This window comes from Polypterus senegalus, chromosome 10 (assembly GCF_016835505.1).
Source record: "Polypterus senegalus isolate Bchr_013 chromosome 10, ASM1683550v1, whole genome shotgun sequence".
NCBI lineage: Eukaryota > Metazoa > Chordata > Cladistia > Polypteriformes > Polypteridae > Polypterus > Polypterus senegalus.
The window spans coordinates 81834514-81860450 of record NC_053163.1 but is presented as its reverse complement, the minus strand read 5'-3'; the positions used below and the strand labels follow the sequence as shown (position 1 = coordinate 81860450).

Here is a 25937-nt window from a genome sequence, read left to right as displayed (position 1 = left end):
CTCACATAGGGCCAATTTGTAATCACCAATCAACCTAACGTGCAGCTTTCGGAGGTATAGGAGCAAAGCTAGAGTACCTATAAGAATTCCCGCACAGATGTGGAGAGAACATGGTTTCTGTACATGAACAACAACTAAGTTTAGGATTTGATCCCAGGACGTTGGATCTATGAGGTGACAGAGCTATTCACCATGTCACCATTCTGCGTCTTTCATTAGTACATTATATTTAAGTAAAGATAAAATAAACTTGGGTGAAGGGATTTTCCTGACAACAAGTGCATTATTTAGACTATCCAGATGTATCTGTAACTTGTCTTCATTTTATAGACTGAACTGGGTTAACTGCACTTCTGTTGTCCTTATGTCATTACATTCAAATAGGAAGCAAATGAATAGTCTCTGAATTTTAGGGAATTGTGGACATAGTAAATATGAAAATGTTACAAAAATGGGGAAAACATTTTAATACACAGATCTAAGAGACTTTTTAATTATTTTTTATTAAATAATAATAATACATTGTATTTATATAGCATCATTCCCATGCTCAAGGCACTTCACAAAGTCTTAGAAAACAAAACCCAGCAGGGTATATTTAACATTGGATATGTTTTTCTGAATAGAACAATGAAACTGATAACAAAGCATTAAACAGAATAAAGAACAATAAACCAGAGTAAAATACTAAATTCAATACTAAAAGAAAAACCTAACAAAATAACCTTATTTGTGATATAACAGACACAAAAATTATCCTAAGCACCTGGACAGAGAGGTAAACTGAAAGAAAGGGCAGAATGTTAAGTTACCCATAGAGTGCAGGTTACTGTGAGGCACAACAAGATTACCAGAATCAGAGGACCTTAGTAGGCGAACAGGAGCATAGAGATTTAGAAGGTCACTGATGTAGTCCAGTGCAAGGCCATTTAAAGCTTTGTAGGTTATTAATAGAATTTTATATTCAATCCTATAAGACGCAGGGAGCCAGTGAAGGCTAAGCAGGATGGGTGTGATGTGCTCACTGTTGCTAGTTTGTGTAAGGACTCTTGAAGCAGAGTTTTGAATCAACTGCAGCTGTGATATTAGATTAGAAGGGGCACCTTCCAGCCGCGAGTTACAATAAATGATGCGGGATGTGATAAAAGCATGGACAAGTTTCTCAGCATTAGAAAAGGAGAGGAATGAGCGAACACGGGATATGTTTAAATGCGTTATGACTACTCGTCCGTTCATTAGTGCCGTCTAAGCCTTTATCATTATGTGCATGAGTTCTTAATTGTTTAGTCTGTAGATCACATATAATGTATTTATTTTTGTCATTCAACATTCCATTCTCAAGTAGACTTCATCCAGTTTAGGGTTACAGGGTGCCTGAACCTTTCCTGCCAGCAAACAGCACAAAGCAGAAAATAGCCCAGGACCGGATGCCATTCAATTGCACTCAATAACTAAAACAGGGCCAATTTGGAATCACTAGTTAACATAAACTGCATGTGTTTTGAGATATGGCAGGAAAATCAATGTGGACACAGAGAGAATCTGCAGACTCCACATGGACAACAACCACACATGGAATCCAATAAACTAGACCCATGATGCAGCAGCCATAATTACTACACCAACTTGTTGTCCATCTGTCCTTTAAATTGTAAGAAAATGCATTAAATACCCACTTTTTATTTGAGCACAGGATCTGTTAATGACTCAGGTAAACTGTAGCTTTATCAGACAGATACATGATGTTTGATCTGCATAACTCTGAATGAAATAATTCTGCATCATAAATAAACTGAATCTTATGTTATACATTTCTAAAGACATTTGTTGGCTTCACTTTGCTGGTTATTGAAGTAAATCTGACCAGTGTATTTATAGCCTGGCATATACAGTATGTGTGGTTTTCTTTTTTTTTTACTTAATCATTTTACTCCTGATATTTAAATTTATGTAGCATCTGTGGATAAACAGTATCCGAATTAAGAACTCTTGTATTCCCAGAGCTATAATAATTTTGAATTACTGGTATGTTACTTATAGGAATGCTTCTAAATGCTAAATTCTTACTTTGTGTACTGTTAAAAGGAATTATTCTTCTTTCTACTAATCCTGAGTGTGTATATACAGTATATGATAACAGTGGTTGTCAGTTGTTCCATTTTTGTGTATTTTATTTGGATTTGTGTAGCAATGCCTTATGTGTTTGTACTTTGCTGTTGCAAACAAGTGTTCCCCTGGGATAATAAAGTCTACCTAACCTAATTACTGTATATGCTGAAATAGGAAAACTGAACATTTTTCCCCCTTTTGATTCTATTTGTTTAAATGTGTCAGTGTTTAGAACATGATGTATAGAAATCAAAACTTATGAAAGCTAAAGTTTACTTGGGGATTGAGATCTTCATATTGATTTAATATTAACAAATATTGACATTGATGTAAGAAGAAATAACTTTAAGTAACATTTTTGCTGGAAATTAGCAAATAAGAATGATCTTTAACATTTCATTCAGAATATTAACACTTGCCTGCTTTCTGCTCACTCTCCAAAATGGACCTTATTTCTTGTAATTTATTTTTTAAACTTACAGAAATATTTGAAAATCAAGTGCTCATCTTCTACGTTTTAATGTAGAAAAGGCAGTGAATGCTGCAAAAATGATTTAAGATTTGTTGTTTCACATATTTGACTTAGTGTAATGCAATTTATAAAATAATAAATTGCATAATTGTTGCAAAGTGTAAGTTATCAATGTTATTTAGAACTGAACATAGAAGAAAGTGACTGTGCAGAAACAATCAATTGCTACACTCTTTTAACCCATTCACACTATATACAGGTTGGAAAGACTGTATTCTGTAGAAGCATATTCCAAATTGTCTTGTGTATTTTCATTTTTTTTTTAATTCAAAGAAAGCTCAACAACAAAATTTTTATTTTTGGATGGTACAGTCATTAAGGAAATCTCAAAGAGGATATTGAAGAAAATCATGGAGAAATCTTTTAGCCTTTTGTTAAACTAGCGTACCTGAGCTGCTTTGTCAGTGCAACAAGTCACTGTATTACATTTAAATGTTGCGGCTTTTTCATGAAAGTACTTTTAAGAATCTTAATACACTCACTTAAAGGATTATTAGGAACACCATACTAATACGGTGTTTGACCCCCTTTCGCCTTCAGAACTGCCTTAATTCTACGTGGCATTGATTCAACAAGGTGCTGAAAGCATTCTTTAGAAATGTTGGCTCATATTGATAGGATAGCATCTTGCAGTTGATGGAAAATTGTGGGATGCACATCCAGGGCACGAAGCTCCCGTTCCACCACATCCCAAAGATGCTCTATTGGGTTGAGATCTGGTGACTGTGGGGGCCATTTTAGTACAGTGAACTCATTGTCTTGTTCAAGAAACCAATTTGAAATGATTCGAGCTTTGTGACATAGTGCATTATCCTGCTAGAAGTAGCCATCAGAGGATGGGTACATGGTGGTCATGAAGGGATGGACATGGTCAGAAACAATGCTCAGGTAGCCTGTGGTATTTAACACTAGAATTACCAGAGCCTACGAAAAAACTCGTAATTTCGTCCCACCTTAAATCGCTTCTTAAATCCCTTCACAACTCTCCGCCAGTGTCCTTTGTCCGCTAAATGTGCTGATAAATAGAAGCTAGAAGCAGCCAGTTATTCCATCCCCCCACCAATTTAGAACATGCACAAACTTCTCTCAGCTCCTGCCTTGATTGAGTATCTGGGAGTGAAGTGGAGTTTTAGAGTGGAAATAATAGATCGTTATTTGGAACACGTGTATTTGCATATAGCGCCGAAGTTACTGCTCTTTACCATTCTGTCCTCTGCATGTCCTGGAGTACAAAAGAAACAGCATACAGCAACATGCGGGGACTGGCAGGAACACTCAATAAAACTGAATAAAAAGAAAATCAAGTGACGGGTGAGATATGAAGAAGGCATAGCATGAAAAGTGAATTAAAAAAAAAGCTAACCTTTACAAGGATCATAAATTGCACCGGCTGTTACAGACTGAAATCAAATGTATGCTTTTACTCAAAAATAGTAAGACTAAGAGCAGTTTACTTCTCAAAACGGATTGGTGCAGGATCGAACTCGCGACCTTTTGATTCCCAGGCGGGAACTGATCCTATTGCACCACGGAGGCAGTTTCAATAAAAGGGTGTCAATGTCTCATGTTAAGGCGGCTTTTTGTTTCTGCAGTTATATTTTTGAATAAAAGCGCAATTGTTGTGTTATATTTGTATCTTTTGTGAAAATGTTTCTTTGATATTTGGACTTCGGGCTTCATACATTATATAGTTTATGCCTACATTTTGTCATCTACTAGTAGAATATAAAAAACGTTTCTGTTTTAAGAATGTGTTTACACAGATTACTGTAGAAACGGAACAGACATGAAATGCATGTGTTCCAAATAACGATCTATTATTTCCACTCTAAAACTCCACTTCACTCCCAGATACTCAATCAAGGCATGAGCTGAGAGAAGTTCGTGCACGTTCTAAATTGGTGGGGGGATGGAATAGCCGACTGCTCCTAGCTTCTCTTTATCAGCACATTTAGAGGACAAAGGACGCTGGCGGAGAGGTGTGAAGGGATTTAAGAAGCGATTTAAGGTGGGACGGAATTACAAGTTTTTTTGTAGGGTCTGGTAATTCTAGTGTTAAACGATGCCCAATTGGCACTAAGGGGCCTAAAGTGTGCCAAGAAAACATCCCCCACACCATTACACCACCACCACCAGCCTGCACAGTGGTAACAAGGCATGATGGATCCATGTTCTCATTCTGTTTATGCCAAATTCTGACTCTACCATTTGAATGTCTCAACAGAAATCGAGACTCATCAGACCAGGCAACATTTTTCCAGTCTTCAACTCGTCAGCTCGTGCAAATTGTAGCCTCTTTTTCCTATTTGTAGTGGAGATGAGTGGTACCTGGTGGGGTCTTCTGCTGTTGTTGCCCATCCGCCTCAAGGTTGTGCGTGTTGTGGCTTCACAAATGCTTTGCTGCATACCTCGGTTGTAACAAGTGGTTATTTCAGTCAATGTTGCTCTTCTATCAGCTTGAATCAGTCGGCCCATTCTCCTCTGACCTCTAGCATCAACAAGGCATTTTTCATTTTAGCCCACAGGACTGCCGCATACTGGACGTTTTCCCTTTTCACACCATTCGTTGTAAACCCTAGAAATGGTTTTGCGTGAAAATCCCAGTAACTGAGCAGATTGTGAAATACTCAGACCAGCCCGTCTGGCACCAACAACCATGCCACACTCAAAATTGCTTAAATCACCTTTCTTTCCCATTCTGAAATTCAGTTTGGAGTTCAGGAGATTGTCTTGACCAGGACCACACCCCTAAATGCATTGAAGCAACTGCCATGTGATTGGTTGATTAGATAATTGCATTAATGAGAAATTGAACAGGTGTTCCTAATAATCCTTTAAGTGAGTGTAGATTTTCAAGTAAATATTCAATATTTTAAAATGACTCCTAAAAAAAGCTGCACGTGACGATTGGTTTTTAGTATATGTCAAACTTGTTCCTTTCAATGAAATTAATAGGTCAGTGTTTGACCAGCCATAACTCTATGATGGCCAAAAAAGCATTTTAAAATACCCATATACAATAATATTTTCATTAATAGTGTTTCTTTATATTCACGTAAGTACATATTGCATTGAATGATCAGCAACTGGATATTAAAAGTTATGCATCACATTTATTTTGTCACACTCTTTACATACTTTACACTTTCATCCAGCTTATTATGTAGATTTTAAAAATTATTTTGTATCATCTAGATATTTTAATGGGTTAATGATTTAAAACGGTGGCCAGCAACAAAAGAATAGGCAGAAATAAAGAGAAAAGCTAAAGATAACAGAAACTGGAAAGCAATTGTTGGCAGCTTTGGATCAAAGATGGTACGTTAGAAGAAGAAGAAAACATATCTTTACTTTTTTATGGTTGACTTTTTGCTGTTTTGTTAAAAAATAAAAATAAACTGTGGAACCATGTATATACTTACAGCAGCCTACTGTTCATTTTTTTGGGGAAAAATTGATAACATGATATTTTATGCAGTTATTAGGTCAGTGTTCTGTGCAGTCTCTTACCTTTGAATATGCTAAGTGAAGTGATGTGTATATATAGTAAATAAATAGATTGAAAAAGTAATACTATGAACTTTTGCCAGATTGCAGCCAGCATTGCCTTCTTTTAACCATCTCTTAAATATGAACATCATTGTTCTGTTAAAAAATAATTTAAGCTGTATACAAAAATAAAAGTACTAATAACAAAGCATTGAGCTTTAAGTGTGTAAAGCTTTGCCATACTAATATTGTGCTGTGTTTGTTTTTTTGCACATTAACTTCCCTACGTTGACTCCTGCATGCAGATAACTGGGAGCAAGGTTACGGTGAGTATTTCTGATTAATTCCTTTTTCTTTGCGCATGTCTCACACATTGCATGTTAATCAGAAAAGCACTACTTAAGATAAGCATCAGCGCTTTCATTGGTATTGTGCATTTTAATAAAATAAAAACATATTTTGAGTTAATATATAAAACCATACTGAAACTGTATTATTATTATTTGGAAAATTACAGAATATAATTCATATTAACCTTTTGCAAAAACTCATTTGATGAGGCAAATACTTTATTTTAAGAAAAAGTATGAAAAAAGGCATAATGACTATTTTAATTTTTATTTGCTTATATGTCTTGCAAGCAGCAATATTTCATACATTAATATTATTTTAAAGCTAAAAATGTAACTGTATTCTAATGTACTGTTTCTGGTTTTATTCACGTTTTACTGTTTTTTGGTTTGACCAGTATTATTGTAATACAATAATAGAGAAATATATTCCTTTTTAATTGTATTTTATATTTTTTGTTTTTTTGCTTGCATTTACTGTATACATTATAGTTACTGATTTTAAGAAGCTCATATTCAAAAGGTTTGAAAGTGCAGGCTTTCACGAGAAGTGGACAAGCTTCAATTTTTGATGACTATATTTTACAGTATAATGTGCTAAACCTTATGGTGTGTAAAACATTTTCCACTTAGCTACTGCATTTTTTTTCTTTCTTTTTTTTTTAACTTGGCAGCAACTAAAATACTCAGTCATGTAATTAATTGTGCTTTTTTATTGTTATTCTGTTTCTACATATTTTATTTACATTTTTAAAATTAATTTTAACCAATTATATATATATATATATATATATATATATATATATTTCTGTACTGTGTAAAACTCATATATTTGGATTACTTGACATCATACATACTGTACATGCATACTGTTCTGTATTTTCTTGAAGTTGACATTTGAGTACTTCTTATACCATAGTATTACGGATAAAGTATTCTAAAAGTACTTGTTTTATATTCTGTATTTTAGAAGAATCCAACATTTTTCATAAGTATAGTGTTTATACTTTAAATTGTAAAGTGATGTAATTATGTTGGACAGTGTGCTTTTTGATTAATAAATATCAGCTATTATTATTTTGGTTTATATATATATGTACTGTAAATATTTAAATGGTAAGTTTGGTCATTTTCAATTTGAAATTGTACTATGAATCTGTGAAAAAGTACTAGTAATAGTAGTAAAGATTTAAATCTATTAACACGTGGTAGATTAAGATATGCTAAGTAAATTTGTGAAATTTTTAAATAACAAAAATTATAAATAAAGAGAGTGAAGAAATGGTAAAAAAAAATATAATGGGAATACAGGAACCTCAGGATTCAACAATTAGTGACACAACACCATATCATCTTATTTCACTTTAGTTTAAATCTCTCTGCTTTGACATAACATGTTTATGTATTTACTAGCTGTGTTATCTGGTTTAGTCTGGGAAATAATAATAATAATCATAATACATTTTATTTATATAGCACCTTTCCCATGCTCAAGTCACTTAATTCCCTACGACAAAGGAGCCTCGGTTATAATGCTGTCAATTAATAAGATGTATTAGTGTGTAACTAATTAAGAACTTTTCTGTATACAGCATTTGTGGATTATTATTTTTTTTTACAAAAGGCTAATATTATGAATTTACTGGAGCCCATTACTCTTCAATATGCTTCATACATTTTGCCATGAATAAACTTTTGTGCCATAGGTCAGTTTTGGCTTTTCCTGGTGAATGGCATTGGCTTCTGTTGGTGGTCATTTGGAAAACACAGTTTACAGGAAACAATATTCTTTTGAATTCAAACAGATAATTTGTAGGGAGAATGGAAACTTTGGATATAAATATAATTTCACCCTGTAGCACATCCTGTTAAAATTGTAGGTTCAATCAGATTTATATGTATGTATATTCTAATACTTATATATACTTATGTACTTATATATAACGATGTTGTAAGACTTTATTCTTTACTTTTATTATATTCTATTTGTAAATGTGTTTAGAACTGCACTTAGTGTACTTACTCTGCCTTGGAAAGTTCTGTTCACACCCTTGGCCGTATTTTTTTCAGGACCTTGAATGACCTCTATGTTTCCTGGTACAAAACAGGGAACTAGATAAACCCCTATTAAAATACATGAATAATTTTATTCAATAGCTAAATTGTAAAATAAAAATTGAGAAAACAAACCCCTCTAATTTGTAAATGAAACTGAGCTTGTTTGTTTCTACTACACATCTTTTTTGGATTTGTAGGTTTTGTTGATGTAAAGGCCAAAATTATGAACAATCATGTAGAACTTTTTTCACCTTCATAAATATTTTTGTCTCATATCATTAAAAAGAGGAGAGAGAAAAAAATATATTTAAATGTTTTGGTGAATTTTTCTGATTCCCAAAAGTAAAGTGTTGGAAGATGCAATTTTTCCTGTATTCTGTTATTTAAAATCTTTGGTGGATGATGCAGTGTTAGACCTTCAGAAAAACTTGGAAATGGTTCATAAATAATAAAAAAGCTTTATTTCAAGAACTTTATTTTAATCAAGATCATAGTTTCTATTTACAACATACTATATCCAGGGTTTTCCAAACTTTGTAATTTGTACAAATTTTTGTAAGAGGAATATAGAACAGTGTGCATTGCTTAAACCTGAGCTTTGGCTGGGTTACTGCCTGTGTGGATTTTTCTCTGAATACACAAGTTTTTCTCTTACATCTAAACGTATAAGAATGTATTTAGGTGTTTCCATAAATGTTCCCTGCGATGCACTGACAAAGGAATAGTGCTGATTTATTTATTGCAGCTAAGCCTTTTTCCATTGTGTTAATGTTTGTAAATTAAAAACTGTTCTGTTAAGTGTCAATAAAATGTATATGGCATGACCTTAGATATTGTAAAACACTTCTAAAAGTTTTCTTAAAATCTGTGATGATGTGGTTCAAAAGTGTGATGGTTTGATGTGGAATTAACCTTGTACAAAAAGAAGAAGAGATGGTGGCAGGAATGAGATCATGTGGAGGCAAAAGTATAAGCAAAAATCTGTACTATTATAGGGAAAGGTTGACAGAAACTCCAGAGATTTATATAAACAGTCCAAAATACAAATGACTAAAAGTTAATAATAATTTGAGTCTGAGAAGTAAAGATATTTACTCAAGGATTGAAGAGATGTAAATAGTCTTCTAGTGTAAATGCAAAAAAGTGGAAGACATTGCCAGTAACAGTTGTAGTATAATATGCTGTAGACACCAAATGTCGAGAAGTCTGTAATTCTGAGCCTTCAAAAGGTAACTGAACAGAATTTAATGAAAATCTTGTTGCATTATAGAAAAAAAAAACTATAGTTTAACTCCTGAAAAGAAATACATTTACAAGCGCAAGTGTAGGTATGCAGAATTCACAAAGAAGCAGCTTAAACAAATCTAGGTTAGAGAACATTAAAGCAGTATGTTAAACGAGGTTGTGGTTATAGGGAATTTGTGGGGATGAGACTAAAGATACTGTAAATGAAGGAAAGATAAAACACTTCCTGAATTAAGATGGGCTAGAACACACTTGTGTGATAAGGAATGGCTACCTAGTTGTGTAATTTAAGGAGATCCCCGGCCATATTTTAAGAAATGAATGGATATTATAGAATAAACTAGGTACTAGCTAAACACATAAGTTCCATGAACTAAATGATGACAATACTTATTATTCTGTTTTTCAGACTGACTTTCTGGAATTAAACGCAATCATTTTAATAGTATTTTTAATCTTGCTTAGACTTTGAAACTTGACATTACTCTATACAAAAATCAAATAACAATGTATGATTAAGTGTAATTTGTTTCCATTATATTATCAGTATGACATTTTATTCAGATGAGAGTTTTCATTTTTATGTAGCCCCAAGTATAAAATGTATTGCTTTATTAAAGGAAAGACTTTTGTGTACATTAATCATAGAATTACAGAAGAAGCTTTTGTTAAGTTTATGTTTTATGTATAGCTTTATTGCAGTAGAAAAATACCATGCAATTAAAAAAAGCATTTGGGTAAACACCTTTATAGTGTTACTACCTCCCTATAACCTGAAATAAAGTGACAAATAAACACATCACTCTTGAATTGTATGAAACCTTGAAGGAAACTAGACTATATGATTCACTAGACACATCTATAATATCATGTGCAGTTCTGGCCACTATTCTACAAAGTAAGCATAGCTGCACTTGAAGCTCTGCAGAGGAGTGCAGCCAGGTACATCTCGGGACTTGAGGACATCTTACCCTGACAGACTCAAGACAATTAAACCTGTTTAGTCTTGAGCAGAGGAGACTGCATGGGTACCTAATCCAGGTATTTAAAATTCTCAAAGGCATTGATAAATAGATCAAGCAGATTGTTTTCAACTTGAGAGTGAATCACAGACTCAAGGACACCATAGAAAATGCAGGGGAATCACATTTAGTACTGAAACCAGGATACACATCTTTACTCAAACATTGTTATCTAGTAGAATCTAAAAACAAACTACTGTGTCATATAGTTGAAGCAGAAACTTTTAAAAGATATCTGGATGAGATATTGGGATAGCTTACATATTAGCTAAACAAACAAGGTAGATGGACTGAATTGCTTCTCATTTGACAAATTTTTATGTTCTTCTGTTCTTATGAAAATAATGCATTGCATCCATAATATCACAATTGCTTTTGGATTTCTCCTCTGAATTCCCCACTACTACGTAATGATTTATTTAGCTTCATGAACAATTTTTGTGTCATATAGTCCTTCTATTGACATATTTATGCAAATGATAAATCCAATATATACTTATATTCTACTCTATGTCAGTGGTTCTTTTTCTTTTTAAAATATTTTAAACAATTGTATAATATTTAGAGTGAAAATAGAAAGGTCATTCACATATATAACATGAGAAAGGTAATTGTTTTTTATTAGAAATAGGAGGATTTGCTTTTGAATCGGTTCTTTGTTTAAATGAGAACAAGGTTTATATAAAACTATATTATATATTTTCTTAGAAGAACTGAGTTCCATACTAGTGCCAAAACCAAGATTTTATTTTTTAACCCATATGATCAGTAGTGCTGACCAGAAAAATTTGCCAAAGGGTTTTTCACAGTGACTGTGTTTGCGGGTGATCATGTTTGCTTAATATTTTTTTGGAAATTCTGTGTGTGGCCATCTTAGGTGAACATTTTTTCCCAGCATCCTGTTATGCTTTGCAAGACCATCATGACATCACAGAACTGTAGCAACCATGCGCAGAATGCACATGCACACTGTAAGATCATTAAACTATATGCTATAAATATCTTTGAAGTCATGACATGATAAGTACTCTAGGCAAATTTCCATTCCGCATGTGTTTTAAAAAAAAAAAAAAAAATTAAGTAAATAATTAGCGATGCCACTGTAAATATAACACCGATCCTGGTGCCCTGGCAGCCAACACCTCAAGGATAAATTGCATGCATAATTAGCCATATACCCAGCTACCATCTCCAAATAAGCCTTAAAGGAGCCCTCTTCCTCCCCCTCTTCAAATCATAATGAAACCCTGTACAATAGTAATAATAGCAAAAGGTTTATTACTTTTACAAGGCATGTATTTCTTCTTGATGGAAGAAAAAATTGCAATAGAAAATCTTTCAGCTGTGCTCGAAGCAATGACTTCAAACACTGGAATAAGCCAATCCCACTCTGCCACTTTATGGCATGGTCAGTGTGTGCTTCATATTGGAACTCGGCACAATGATCTATGTTTTATTTACATACTGCTAGTCTGTGGCCATTTGTTGTATTTTGTTTTAGGCACAGTTGTGCAGTGGTTAGCACTGATGCTTCAGAGCTCAGATCACATTTTTGGCTACAAAACCAGTCCAGCATAAGTTGGCAGATGCTTTCCTATCTCTCAAAGACACATAAGAACATTGCACCATTATAATCCATTCAAAACTAGTACAGTTACTCCTTCCCCATTGACTTCAATGTATTTCTAGGAGTTTGACAAAGTTCCCAAACATTTTCATGATTTCACGAAAGTCACTTCAGTACACATGTACTGTGTCAGCATGCCTGCGTCGATCAAACACAGGAAACTCTGCAGTGTACTTGTGACTTTACAATGTAGGACGATTCATAAACAAATCAAGGTAAATAACATTCGATCTAGCTTTTATATAAGTAATATATAAATGTTTTTATATAAAGACCATCATCACAAAACATAACCACATACGGGACTTTGCGCAATACTTTGGTGAGCTCTGTAAGTCGTGCTGTTTTGTTGAAGGACAGGTGTGGGGCAGACTGACTAGCAGGCATCCAAACTGTGCCATCTTTCACCTTTACGCCTGGTGCAGCTGCGTTGTTCTTATATGTAAGTGGACGTTTCTTGCCGGAAGGGCTTCTGTTCTCTTTCTCCAATGTAGAACCCTCATCCTCAGTTGAGTTCACCTATGCTATAGCATGTCTTTATTTGAAAACAGCAGTGTCAGATCAGGGGGAGTGTGAACGCGACTGAGAGAATAAAACTGAATAAAAAAAATAAACAACTAAAAAAAAAAGTTCTAACCTTTACAAGTACCATATGTTTACACTGACTGTGACTGACTCAAATCAAATGTATGTTTTTATTGTATAATAGTAACAATAACAGCAGCGCACTACTCAAAACGTTTATTTTGTGACGCAGGAAGGCTTGAACCCCGTGACCTCTTGAATATGAGTCAGCAGTTCTTACCGGTGTACAACCAAAGAAGTCATGACAGTGAACTACACTAACCCACCAATTTCTTTTTCTTAGGTTAGTGTTGAAAAGCGCACTTATTCTGTTATATTTGTACCTTCTGTAAAAGTGCTTATTTGATAATCGGACTTTAGTCTTCACACATTATACACTTCATGTGAAAATTTTGTCATTAGTACTAAAACATGAAAAAAGTTTGTCTTTTATGTATGTGTTCAACATTTCTTGCATTTCCTGTCATCCTACACTTACACAGATCTTTGTGGAGATGGAACACACATGAAATTCATTTGTTCCAAACAATGATATATTACTACCCTATACAGCTCCAAGTACCTCACACCCAGATAATCAAGGCTTGAGCTGGGAGAGCTTTTTGCCCTTCCTGCAGCAGTGGGGGGATGGGATAGCAGGCTGTTTGCTGCTTGTGCAAATCGACACATTTACAACACTTGAATGTGTATTACTTGTGAAATCGTAACTGACCTAGCCCTTCTTTTACTTCCAAACTGAAGGAAGCATTGTGTAACACTCTCACTTTCAAGAAATTACTTCTTAGTGTTTATGAATTGCAGACAAATGGACTGACTGATGAGGGCATATTTGTAACTGTTACAGCAGTTCATGTTAAAACTGAAATTGCCTTGTGAGAATGTGGCTCTGTTTTATGAACTAAGCTGTGGGCATTACAGATGTATCTGATCTCTCTGGAAAATGTAATATTAAACAATAGGCCTTATGTTAGTTGAAAAAATCTTATTTACTGCATTTCTTTCAGCAATTGTCCAGTAGTCTAAATTAGTGAAATTTAGAGAATGCTTTCAGGTCATTTCAGGGATATCATGTTTGAGTTGCTAAGGTCAGAGACCTTACAAAGCCTATTATTGAATATGTTATAAAGCGAGAAAGTTCTTTCGTTCTGTTCTTTCAACTTGGGAATAATCTTTGCCTGTTTATTTTCTTACGCACAAAACAGGTTTGCACAACTCTTTATTACCTCCATAAAGATTATTTATGTAGTTTTTTTAGTAGAATTTTTGTTTCCACTTGTTTGTGTCACATTGAGCTTTAATTGTAATGTGTGCTGTGAAAAATGAGCAGAATGCTATTAAAATAAAATTCTGGTTTCAGCTGATGTAATTAGTATGAAAATGGTTTATTTTATGTTTTAGCCTTGGATTATTTCCTTATTACTACACACACCAACATACGCGCACATGTGCATGTCAAAATACGCTATGAAATTCAACAACTCGAGTATCAGAGAGAAACAGCACTTTGGTTGGCGTTTAATGAGACTAACATCTTGGGGGGAAAAAAACAACTGTCAAAGAAGAGGAATGGAACTTATCAGGACAATCAGTGAAAACAAAAACATAAGCATTTTTATATATATTGCCCAATTGAATCTACAGTGCTGTCTTTGTAGTGCAGTTCAGACAAAAGTTCTAAGGTTTCAAGTGTCTTGACGAATTCCAACAAAACAGTCTTCAAATATCAAAACATTGTAATAGGCAGACAACTAGCAAGGTGTGTTAAGACTATGCCATGTTACACGACTTTTTCGGTGGTTTTCAGTCGTATACTTACATACGTAATCTTAGTGAGAGAGAGGCAGTTGGCAGCGTGCTCCTGTAAATCAAGTTGCTTTATGTGACAACTCCTCTTCAAGTTGCTCTGATAAAATCAAAGATGAGTAATTTTTTACAAACAAACGGGTTTATTTACACTACTATTTACAATATGGTTTCAACCCACCCTCAGTCCTTTATCTCTTCGACTGCCTCCACGCCTCTCTCACAAGCTCCGTCTTCATCCTCCCGACTCCGGCTCCTGAGTGGTGGTTGCTGGCCCTCTTTTATAGCCCACCCAGAAGTGCTCTAGGTGCTTGATCACCTGTTTCCGGGTGCACTTCCTGGTGGGGCTGAAGACTCGTCCAGTCGGGCTCAGGGATCCATGCAGCACCCCCTGATGGACACCTCGGATCCCAACAGGGTTGTGGAAAACTTCATCTCTCATGGAGCCCTGTGGGAAGCTGAGGCACCACCATATATAGATGTGTGTGTGTCTTTGTGTGTGTGTGTGTGTGTGTGTGTGTGTGTGTGTGTGTGTGTGTATGTATGTATGTATGTATGTATGTATATATATATATATATATATATATATATACACTAATAAAAGGCAAAGCCCTCACTCACTCACTCACTCATCACTAATTCTCCAACTTCCCGTGTAGGTAGAAGGCTGAAATTTGGCAGGCTTATTCCTTACAGCTTACTTACAAAAGTTGGGCAGGTTTCATTTCGAAATTCTACGCATAAGGGTCATAACTGGAAGCTATTTTTCCCCATATAATGTAATGGAGTCTTGAGTTGGAGATGGCGTGGGGCGGAGTTTCGTGACATCATCACGCCTCCTACGTAAGTGTAAGAACAAGGAAGAACTCCAAACAGCGATGAGCACAAAACGCCATTTCACAATTGAGAAGGCAGAAAAACATTATGAAGCAAATGATGCATACAAGCATATTCATAAGTACAGCTACTGCGGAAACAAAGCACGGCGTGAACCGTAAGTTTATATTAAATTAAGTTCATAGACAGGCTGCCACTAGCGTTTGTAATTTAGTGCCTGCCCATATAAGGCCGTCCATCAGCGGCAATCCAATACAAACACTGCCGGTAAATGTTCACGGGTGAAGGACTTTGCTTATGCAGAGGAAGATGAGATGGTCAGGGTGGTGTTTGGCACAAACTCATTGAAACTGCGAGAGAAACTTTTAAGTGCCGGGTCTTAGCTGACATTACACGAGATGGCACCAGTACAGCTGGGAACCTTCGATGCAAGACACCAAGCGCTCACGTGAACTGGACGCAATGCGCAGACAAAAGCAACAGTTCCAAAGAGTGCTGAACAAAACCGAATTACACAATTGAGAAGGCAGCAAAAAATATGAAGCGCCTTATACATACAATCATATTCATAAGTGCAGCTACTGCGGAAACAAAGCACACAGTGGAAAAAGTGAATGTCCTGCTAAAGGAAGACAGTGTAAAAAAACCCGTGCATGCAGTTTGTCACATCACAGATAAAAAGGAAGACGAGCTGTTTATTGATGCAGTAAGGAACTAATCGATGAATGAAACCTCTTATCTTTACAACGATTGACAAACACGGAATGTAACTTGAACACATCCTACAAATACGAGCCTGATTGAAAGAAATAATGATAATCAAATCCTTGATGACAGCAACATTCAATAACACTCACAAAACAATTACTGTATATTGACAATCATGTTACGTTATTTTTAAAATGTTCCCTTTTCTTTTCATAACTTCTACTTCTCCACTGCGGTACACGGGTATATATATAAATGTATATATATACCCGATCTACAATACATACTTTAGCATAGACAAGCCACACGCTGTGGTGCAATTGTAGAGTCTTCGCCTCTAACGCCGACATTCGAGGTTCGATTCCCGAGAGGGGGTGTACTGACTATGTACGCGCGCTACCCGATTCATTTTACCTTCGCATCTCCTTGGTTTGGGACATATGAAAAAATATTAGGTTAACGCAGAATCATGTTACGTTATTTTTAAAATTTTCCCTTTCTTAGCACAAGCACAGCTGAGAAGCTTCAATGCATGTACTCCATAACGTTTAAAAATAACGATTTAATCACACTTTCAATTCCAAGCAAACGGGAACTTTTGTCAATGCATGATTTCCTGGTACATCCATTACACTGATGCACACATCACAGCTACAAAAATGTTAGAGTCGGAATAAAGCGTTCCTACGACTGATCATTTCGACTACCCGACCAAAGCCTTGATAAAAGCATGGTTTTGTGCACACTGAAAAGCAAGCAAAATTAGATGCATTACAGAAAGCGGACTTTGTGGCTCTTACTGGGGATCATTGGACTTCCGTGACCGTTAGTAATTCTAAATACATCTAATTACAAAATGTTCAATGATCACACTGTTTTAGCCTAATGTACAAAATAATTTTGGCTAATGTTACTCAGAGTTTAAAGAGTAAGCTGGTCAAATTACCTTTTATGTTTCTGACTTATTTTTTTAAGAAGAAAACTGCACTTTATGTTGAAATTTTGGTTATTATTATTTAAAGACAATACTATTCTGAAAATGTACTTAAAGTACTTAAACTACCACTTTATTTTTAAGTCTGCCCAATTTTAACCAGGGATGATATTTTTGTTTCTGTTTTGAATTCAAATGCAGTTTAAAAGCTTTTTTCAGAAATTAAAAGAGCTTGAGTTTACAATATTCATGTCCATGTCTATTATTTGATTCTGTCGCCCACTAAAACCGTTTTAAATTAAAAAAAAATTTGCGATTTGGGGCAAATTTACGTGTGCGATTACATACGATTAATCAAGATTAATTCTTACACAGCCTCTAATTAATTGGATTAATTTTTTTAATCGAGTCCCACCCCTAATATATATATATGTAGATATATATATGTAGATTTGTATATATATGTGTATATACAGTATATATGTAGATATGTATATGTGTATATACAGTATGTATATATGTGTGTGTGTGTATATATACAGTATATATATATATATATATATATATATATATATATATATATGCCAGCAACACTCATGACAATGACAAAACAATTACATTGTCAATCATGTTACGTTATTATTAAAATGTTTCCTTTTCTTTTTACTTCTCCGCTGCCAATCGCAGGTATTTTGCTATATATATATATATATATATATATATATAATATAAATAGATAGATATGACAACAACACTCATATCAATGACAAAACAATTACATTAACAATCATCTTACGTTATTTTTAAAATGTTTGCTTTTCTTTTCATAACTTCTTTAACACACTACTTCTCTCTGAAGCTGGTATTCTGCTAGTATATATATATACACATGTATATGTGTGTATATATATATATATATATATATATATATATATATATATATATTGTGGGGTACAGCCCGGACACAGGCAGGAAGACATGATGTTGATCACCACACACACGTTTATTTACAATTATTTATATTCACAAAAGTGCACAACCCAGTGCCGCAGCACCAAACACCCCTTTAAGTCCAGGCTTTTCACAAACTGCCTTTCTCTTCTGACCGCCTCCACTCCTCTCCTCTCCTCCAAGACTTCGTCCTTCTTCCACCCGACTCCAGCCATTGTATGGAGGGAGGAGGCCCCTTTTATATCCACCCAGATGTGCTCCAGGTGTCTTCCAGTGACCTTCCGCTGACACGCCCTTGTGTGGTGGAAGCACCGGCTGTGTACCTGGAAGCACTCCGGATGTCCCCGTTCCTCTTCCCCCTCCAGCACCTCTGGGTGTGGTGGAAGAGCCGAGGTCCAGGGCCCTGAAGGCTGCGGGACGCCCCTTGGCGGTGACCACGGGCCCCTACAGGGTTGAGCTTCCAAGCTCCCTACCTGTGGTCCGCCAAACCAACCAGGGTGGTCACCCCCACATGATCTGGGGAAGGCGTAAGCACTCCTCCGCCCTGGTGCCCTGAATGCCAGCAGGGAATTATGGACATTGGAGTTTTCCTTTGCAGCCCTGCTGGAAACCACAGGGGCCACTAGAAGGCGCTGCAGGGAGGAACAGTGTTTATTTACCCTACACCCCGGAAGTACGTCCGAGTCACATGGACAAGGGGAAAGACGTGCTTCCGGGGTGAAGAAAAGGACTTTTGATTTGACCCGGAAGTGATAGGAGATCACGGGTCAGGGAGGATAAAAGGATTGTGGGAGCTCCCAGACGGCAAGATGAGCTGGGTGAAAGGGTGGCAACATGTCTGGGTGTGGAGGATTGATTATTGTAGTATTGTGTTTAATTTAATGAGTATTGTGGAGAGGAGGATGCTTTGTGCACTATGCAGTATAAATAAAGTCAATATTTGGACTTTTATCTGGTGCCTGATGTCTTGGACAAAGGTTCAAGGGAGCAATAGTGTCCCAATCTGTCACAATGTGTGTGGTGTGTGTGTATATATATATATATATATATATATATATATATATATATATATATATATATATATATATATATATATATATATATATGTATGTATGTATATATATATATATATATGTGTGCAGTATATATGTATGTATGTATGTGTATATATATATATATATATATATATATACAGTGTTGGGGAGTAACGAAATACATGTAGCAGCGTTACGTAATTAAATTACAAAATAAATGTAACGGTAATACATTACAGTTACTGTATAAAAATGTGTAATTCAATTACAGTTACTTGTGTAATTTTTCAGAATTACAATTTAAGTTACATATTAAAAATGTCAGCAAAGCCTTTATGAAATATGAAATAATATTTTTTTGCCTGTTTCGGACGTTTCATTAGGCCTATAAACATCGTCCTTTCCATTCCCCTCCCACAGACAATAATTATTTCTGATAGGCTCTCCTATCACGTCTATAATTGCAGCGCCAGCGCCATCACCTCAGTCTGATAGCAGATGCCTGGGCATGTTGTGATCTGAGTTTCAAACTACTACTAGCAATGTCTAATAAAACTGCATTTCACAGCTGGAAATTTAGAAAACATTTCAGATATGTCGCGGAAAAGGGCATAAATCTAACTGTGCAATGTAATGCTTGTTTTCCGGCTATCAAGATGTTGTCCACATCGAAAACCTCAATGTCCAACCTCAGGAAACATCTAGAGGTAAGTGCTGCTTGTAAGAGCAAACGGAAAGTTTTTAGCAATGAAGCCTTCACATTGTCACACAGTCACAGACGCCACGCCACTTTTCACAGCCACACGCTTTTAATGTGCCCAAATGCAGATGTAGCCTATGGCTATTTTAGCTCCCTATTTCGGTTCACTTTAAGCTAGCTACTCTAGATAGCTAGCTAAGGAGGTTGTTGAGCCATATTACACTTTCCCTCCCATTTTGTCAGTTTTGATATTAGCGTGCCTGACTTGCTATATGTAATTTAAAATGTGCCTGGAATGGTAGATTTTAACAAAGACTACGCATTGTCCAAGTTTTACATGTATTGTCTTGAATGCAAGCGATCGGCTACTTCAGCATTTGTGATTGAAAATAGACTGTAAAATGTTTTGTCTAGTAAAAGTAACATGTTTTTTGTAAAGTGTAAACACAATAGTGGTGCACCATAGTCAATGTCTACCCCATAATTTAGTTTTAATTAATAATAACCACCATTTAATGCTACGATTTATTTTACATTTTTACACTTTTATTTAAGTTTTTATTATAGACAAAAAGCTAACAAAGACACATTCCAAAAGAGTTAAGAGCTGCTTATTAAAGTACTGCTTATTGTTTCTTATTTTAATTTTCATTGTAGTCAAAAAGCTAACAGAGACACATTCCAAAAGAGCTGCTTATTAAAGTAGTTTCTGATACCTACAATGTTAAAAAGAAATCAAAATGTGTGATTTAAAAAAAATGTTTAACAGTAAAATGTATCTTGAAGTCTGACCTTGTGTTGGTTATTATAGTGTCTTTATGAAAGTTCTGATGTTACTTTGTGTATTAAAAGAGGATCAAAAGTGTTTAACTATTTTAAATAAGAAATTCGGTGTGAATTATCCCATAACTCTGTTGTTTGATGTCCCCAAGTGCTGTCAGCTGGAAAAAGAATTTAAAAAATTGATACAACATACTGTACAACATAGACTGTAATAGTCTGGCAACTAACAATAAGTGGATGTGACACAATAATTAACTTTCAGATTATTTTTTCTCTGCTTCATTGATGTAAGAGATATTGGTCCATTATTCGGTCTATGCTGCATCAAAGATTTTTTTTCTTCTTATATACAGGCAGCATTCAGTCACCTTGAACAACAGGGCTATGGACTGATTCACACTTGATTTCACCATAAAGATTATTACTGTCAGGTTTGAAATTGAAAATGGATACATACAAGCAGGCTACGGGTACAGAATACCCATCCAAAAATTGGAAAAGTAATCAAAAGTAATTAAAAAGTAATTAGTTACGTTACTCAGAACAAGTAATTAAAATAGTTACACTACTATTACATTTTGAACAGGGTAACTTGTAACTGTAACGAATTACATTTTTAAAGTAACCTTCCCAAATATGCATATATGCAGTGTATATATATTGTCACACACATGCACATGGGAGGCAGCTAAAGGGCTTGAGTAAGGGCAGTTCCAAGGCATACCAGGATGTGGCAGAGTGCACTGACTCTTTTTCTCCCTTGCCTGCAGACCATTCACGGGAGATTCCACCTGATCTCTCTTGACGTCACTTCCAGGACTGAGCCTATGGAAGGAGACCTTGCCGGCTCCGGCCCCTGTGATGTCAAGTCCGGGCTCTGACCAATGGCTGAAGACCTTAATGAGCCCGACCCCTATGATCTCACTTTCTGTCTTCCCCTTTAAAAGCCTGCATCTTTCCCCTTTCCCTCAGTTCTGTTCTGGACTCAGTTTTGTGCACATAAGTGCTCTATTTTTTTTTTCGACTTTGCAACCAGGAAACCAATTATATGGGTGGCTGCCCCAAACCTTTCCATGACTCTGTGTCGAGTTTCTGACAATATTCATATATATGTATATGTATGTGTGTATATATATATATATATATATATATATATGTATATATATATATGTGTATATATATATATATGTATATATATATGTATGTGTATATATATATATATGTATATATATATGTATGTGTATATATATATATATATATGTATATATATATGTATGTGTATATATATATATATATATATGTATGTATATATATTATGTATGTATGTATATATATATATATATATATATATATATATATATATATATATATATATATGTATGTGTGTATATATATATATATATATATATGTATATATATGTATATAAATGTATATATTGTGAACGCTGGCCCCGGCACAGACAGACGGACAACATTGTTTCACCACACACCATTTATTTTCAGCAATATTATTTACAAAATGGCTCACGTGCACCCCCAGTGCCTCCTCGCACCGAGTTCCCCAAAGTCCAGGCCCACAGTCTTTTGTGCCTTCCTGGCGCCTCCAGTCCTTCCTCTTGCTCAGTCCACTTCCACCCGACTTCCACACCATGACTGGAGGGAGGCGGCCTTAAATAATGCCCCGGATGAGCCCCAGGTGCTTCCGCCATCTGTTCCTTGGCCACGCCCAAGCGTGGCGGAAGTGTCGGTTGCCTTCCTGGCAGCTCTCCGGCGCCACATAAAGTCTTACCCCCGGCACTTCCTGGTGTGGCGGAAGTGTCGGGTTCCCGGGATAATTAGGCACTGGGGCGCCGCCTGGCGGTGGCCACGGGTCCCTGCAGGGCTGGGCTTCCATGCCCTGTACCCGAGGCCCCCTGCCTAACCAGGACGGACGCCCCCACTCTGTCTGGAGGAGGCACTCGCCTCCTCCGGTCCTCAAGCGTCCCGGCCGGGCTCCAGCCCCAACCGGCAACCGCACGGGATAAACCGGCATCGGGGCGCCGCCTGGCGGGGACCACGGGCCCCTACAGGGAAGGGCTTCCATGCCCTCAACCCGTGGCCCCAACAGAACCAGGACGGACGCCCTCGCGGTCTGGAGGAGGCACAAGCCCTCCTCACGTCCTCCTGGGCGTCCCGGCCGGGCTCCCGCCCCGGCCGGGGGCCACAATATATATGTAGATATGTATATATGTATACACATACACACACAGGCAGGATGCATCGAAGGTATTCTTCTGCTGAATCTGCCATCAAGGACATGTTTGTTCAGGTGTTGCTGCACAGTAGAACACCTGAAGGCCTTTTGCAGTCAAATGGGAATTTTATTTGCTTTTCTAGCAAATCCAACGAGAAATTGCCATTTCTTAATAACATTACAAACTAAGTAAACAGCTACCAGAAAATGCTTTGCTATCTTCTTGTTGCCTTCTCCTGCTTTGTGGGCATCAATTATTTTATATTTAGGAGTGCTAGGCAGCTGCTTAGAGGAGCCCATGGCAGCCGATTGTTGCTGACAAGGTGTGAGGAATCAGAGAATCAGTGAATTTATACAGCTTTGAAGTTTGCACCTGGTGTTTCCTAACGATGACTGTGAACAGGCAATGGCCCTAATGAGCTAATGAAAGGTCTAAGACCTTGGTAGAAGTTATCTGAGAACCCAAATCCATTGAGGAGCCCAAACATTTGTATGGTGCTCCTTTCCTTTTTTCAGTGTACAGTTGTACAAAACTAAAACAATACACTAATGTTGCATAAAATGCTGAAAAGAAATGTGTCATCTTTAACTGCATGCCTGAATAAAACAGTTTGGTCCTTTTTATTGCGGACCTGGGAGTATTTTCGGTGCCAGGACTGCTTCCCGTTGGAAGTACTTCCGGGTCGTATAGAAGTCCAATATAACAGAAAGCACATCTCTCTGCAATACCCTCTTGCACCACCCACGGGCCTCACCAGGGCTGTTCTGCCAGACTAAATCTCCCAGCATGCCCTACCAGTTATTGAAATTGTTGCCGCTGTCATTGAGCAGCCTGGGGATTAAAGAGTCTCCAGTGACATCTTCTTCAAGTGGGCTGTCCATCCTTCCTTTCTGGCCATCACTTCTGGGTCTGGGATGCTTGTTCGCCCACTTGGAGCCTCCTATCCGTGTAAGGAGCCATCCACTCTTCTGGTCGGGATGCCCATCCAAGGCATGTGGCATTTACTATATATACGTATGTGTGTATATATAAAATGTGATAAAAAGTTCAAAGAGATTATAACTGGTGACAAAATAAAAAAGTAAATTACCATTCAATGAAAGGAATAATACATAGCAATTATTTATTGACTGACTGATGATATGACTAATTTTCCTTTTTATAATTCCTTTTTAACTATTTATGATAAGTAAGCATACACTTTGCTTGTAGCTTTCAATTAAAATCATTTAACATACAGTAAGGCAATGTAACATCATTTCTAATGGACAAGTATGGTCATGTTCAATTTTTTACTTAATTAAATTTTAAAAAATTCAGTTGTTTATTGGCACTATGCACTGTATTTCAGATTAGTCACAATTAAATTCTGAATCCTCTTTTTCACCATCATAGGAAGTATTATGTTGCTAAATAGAAATAGCAAATAATAGAACTGGACAAAATTAAATTACATTTTTTTGTTTTTGCTTGCTTTTGCTTCTAGAAATTCTTAATGCAAATGATAATAGTCATTAAAGAGTAGAGCTGATATAATTACCATCCTAAAACAAGTGCAAATCTGCTTTATATAATCGGCATGATTAAGTTTTAAGACAGTTAGTTTTTACTGTTTATATATATGTTTAAAGAGTAAGGACTCTAACAAAAAAGTATAACAAAAATGTAAGGTAGATGCACAACACAGGTTACTATACAGTTGTGTTTTAATAATGTTTTCTTTAGAGATCACTTTAATCTAATTAAGGTGTTGATTTTTTTTTTTTTTTTGGAATAATAAAATTTATCTATTTGAAAAGAGCACCATTTATTTCTTTGCTTCATTTGCATTGAAACAGCTGCCGAAGAATTTGGAATTTACTTTAAATTTTAAAAGGGGGTGTAGCGGAGGGCTGAAAGAAAATTTAAAAAAGGGTGATGAATGAAGGCTGTTAACATTATAAAAGGGCTACTTTGAAAAGGAAATGATTTTTAGTTATAGTAGCATTAAATGTAATTACCAGTTCATAATAATAACAATTCCTACACTGTCAGAAGCAGTAGCTACCCTGGTTTGGTCTTTGTTCCAGATAATTATATTTGTTAATGACTATGAAAGACCTAAAGAGGCAATGAATTGTGAAGTTACATTAAGACCTAACATGAAGTCAGTTATTCTCAACTTTTCTATTAATTTTGTACCTTTAATTGCATATTTTATATTTTGGGTTATGGCTGAATTATGATTAATTAGTTTTTTGTACAAGTTCTTAAAATAGTACAGTAAAGTTTTTTTTTTATAACGGTTGCAGTAGCTAATTTTTATATTATACTATTTATTTAAGTTTGTGTCTTACGTATTTTTATCTCATTGCACTAAACATGATGGGGTGCAACTAGGTAGTGGTGGTGGCTTTGGTATTATTTTTATTATTATTATTGTTAGTAGTAGAAATAGTAGTTGTAGTGTTGTCACGTGAATGGAGTACAGTGAAATTTTTGCTTTCAAGTCTGTTCAACATGCAATATGCCACTTCTTTCTGGAGCCATTATAAACCATTGTATATTCCAGAGCTATGCATCTTTTCTTTTAAAATAAACTGTTTGAAATGGGTTGTTGCTGATACAACATGTGTCTGCAAACAATAACAGTTCTCTGTAAGCTTCGTCCCTTTTTATGTGCACTCTAGTTTTCCATATCATTCTTAACTTTTAGTCAGTTTGCATAACTAAACATCTTAGAAATTTAAAATAATTTAGCACAATTTAGAAGGTTAAAATATTGTTAAAACATAGATATATTTTAAACTCTGTAGTTAATTCTGTTTAATGACCAGAATATATGTGAAAGGGCAGTCAGCTCTGTTTATAAGCACATCCTTGGAAATAATTATGACTTGCATAGAGATGGCAATGGCAGTTAAATTTAATGGCCTGTTAATGATCTTTAGTAATAG

The 25937-nt window shown here is 35.8% G+C and overlaps 1 protein-coding gene across 8 annotated transcripts in view; it reads left to right on the top strand.

The window, feature by feature from the left end:
• diaph2 (diaphanous-related formin 2) overlaps nt 1-25937 on the top strand; it is a 1278655-nt gene that overhangs the window by 157717 nt on the left and 1095001 nt on the right. For 6 of the 8 annotated variants that reach the window (XM_039766010.1, XM_039766012.1, XM_039766011.1 and 3 more), the window contains one exon: nt 6436-6456. The exons of the other annotated variants lie outside the window; for them this stretch is intronic. In XM_039766010.1, coding sequence (XP_039621944.1) covers nt 6436-6456 — 21 coding nt within the window. The remainder of the gene's footprint in view (nt 1-6435; nt 6457-25937) is intronic. 8 annotated transcript variants of the gene reach the window in all.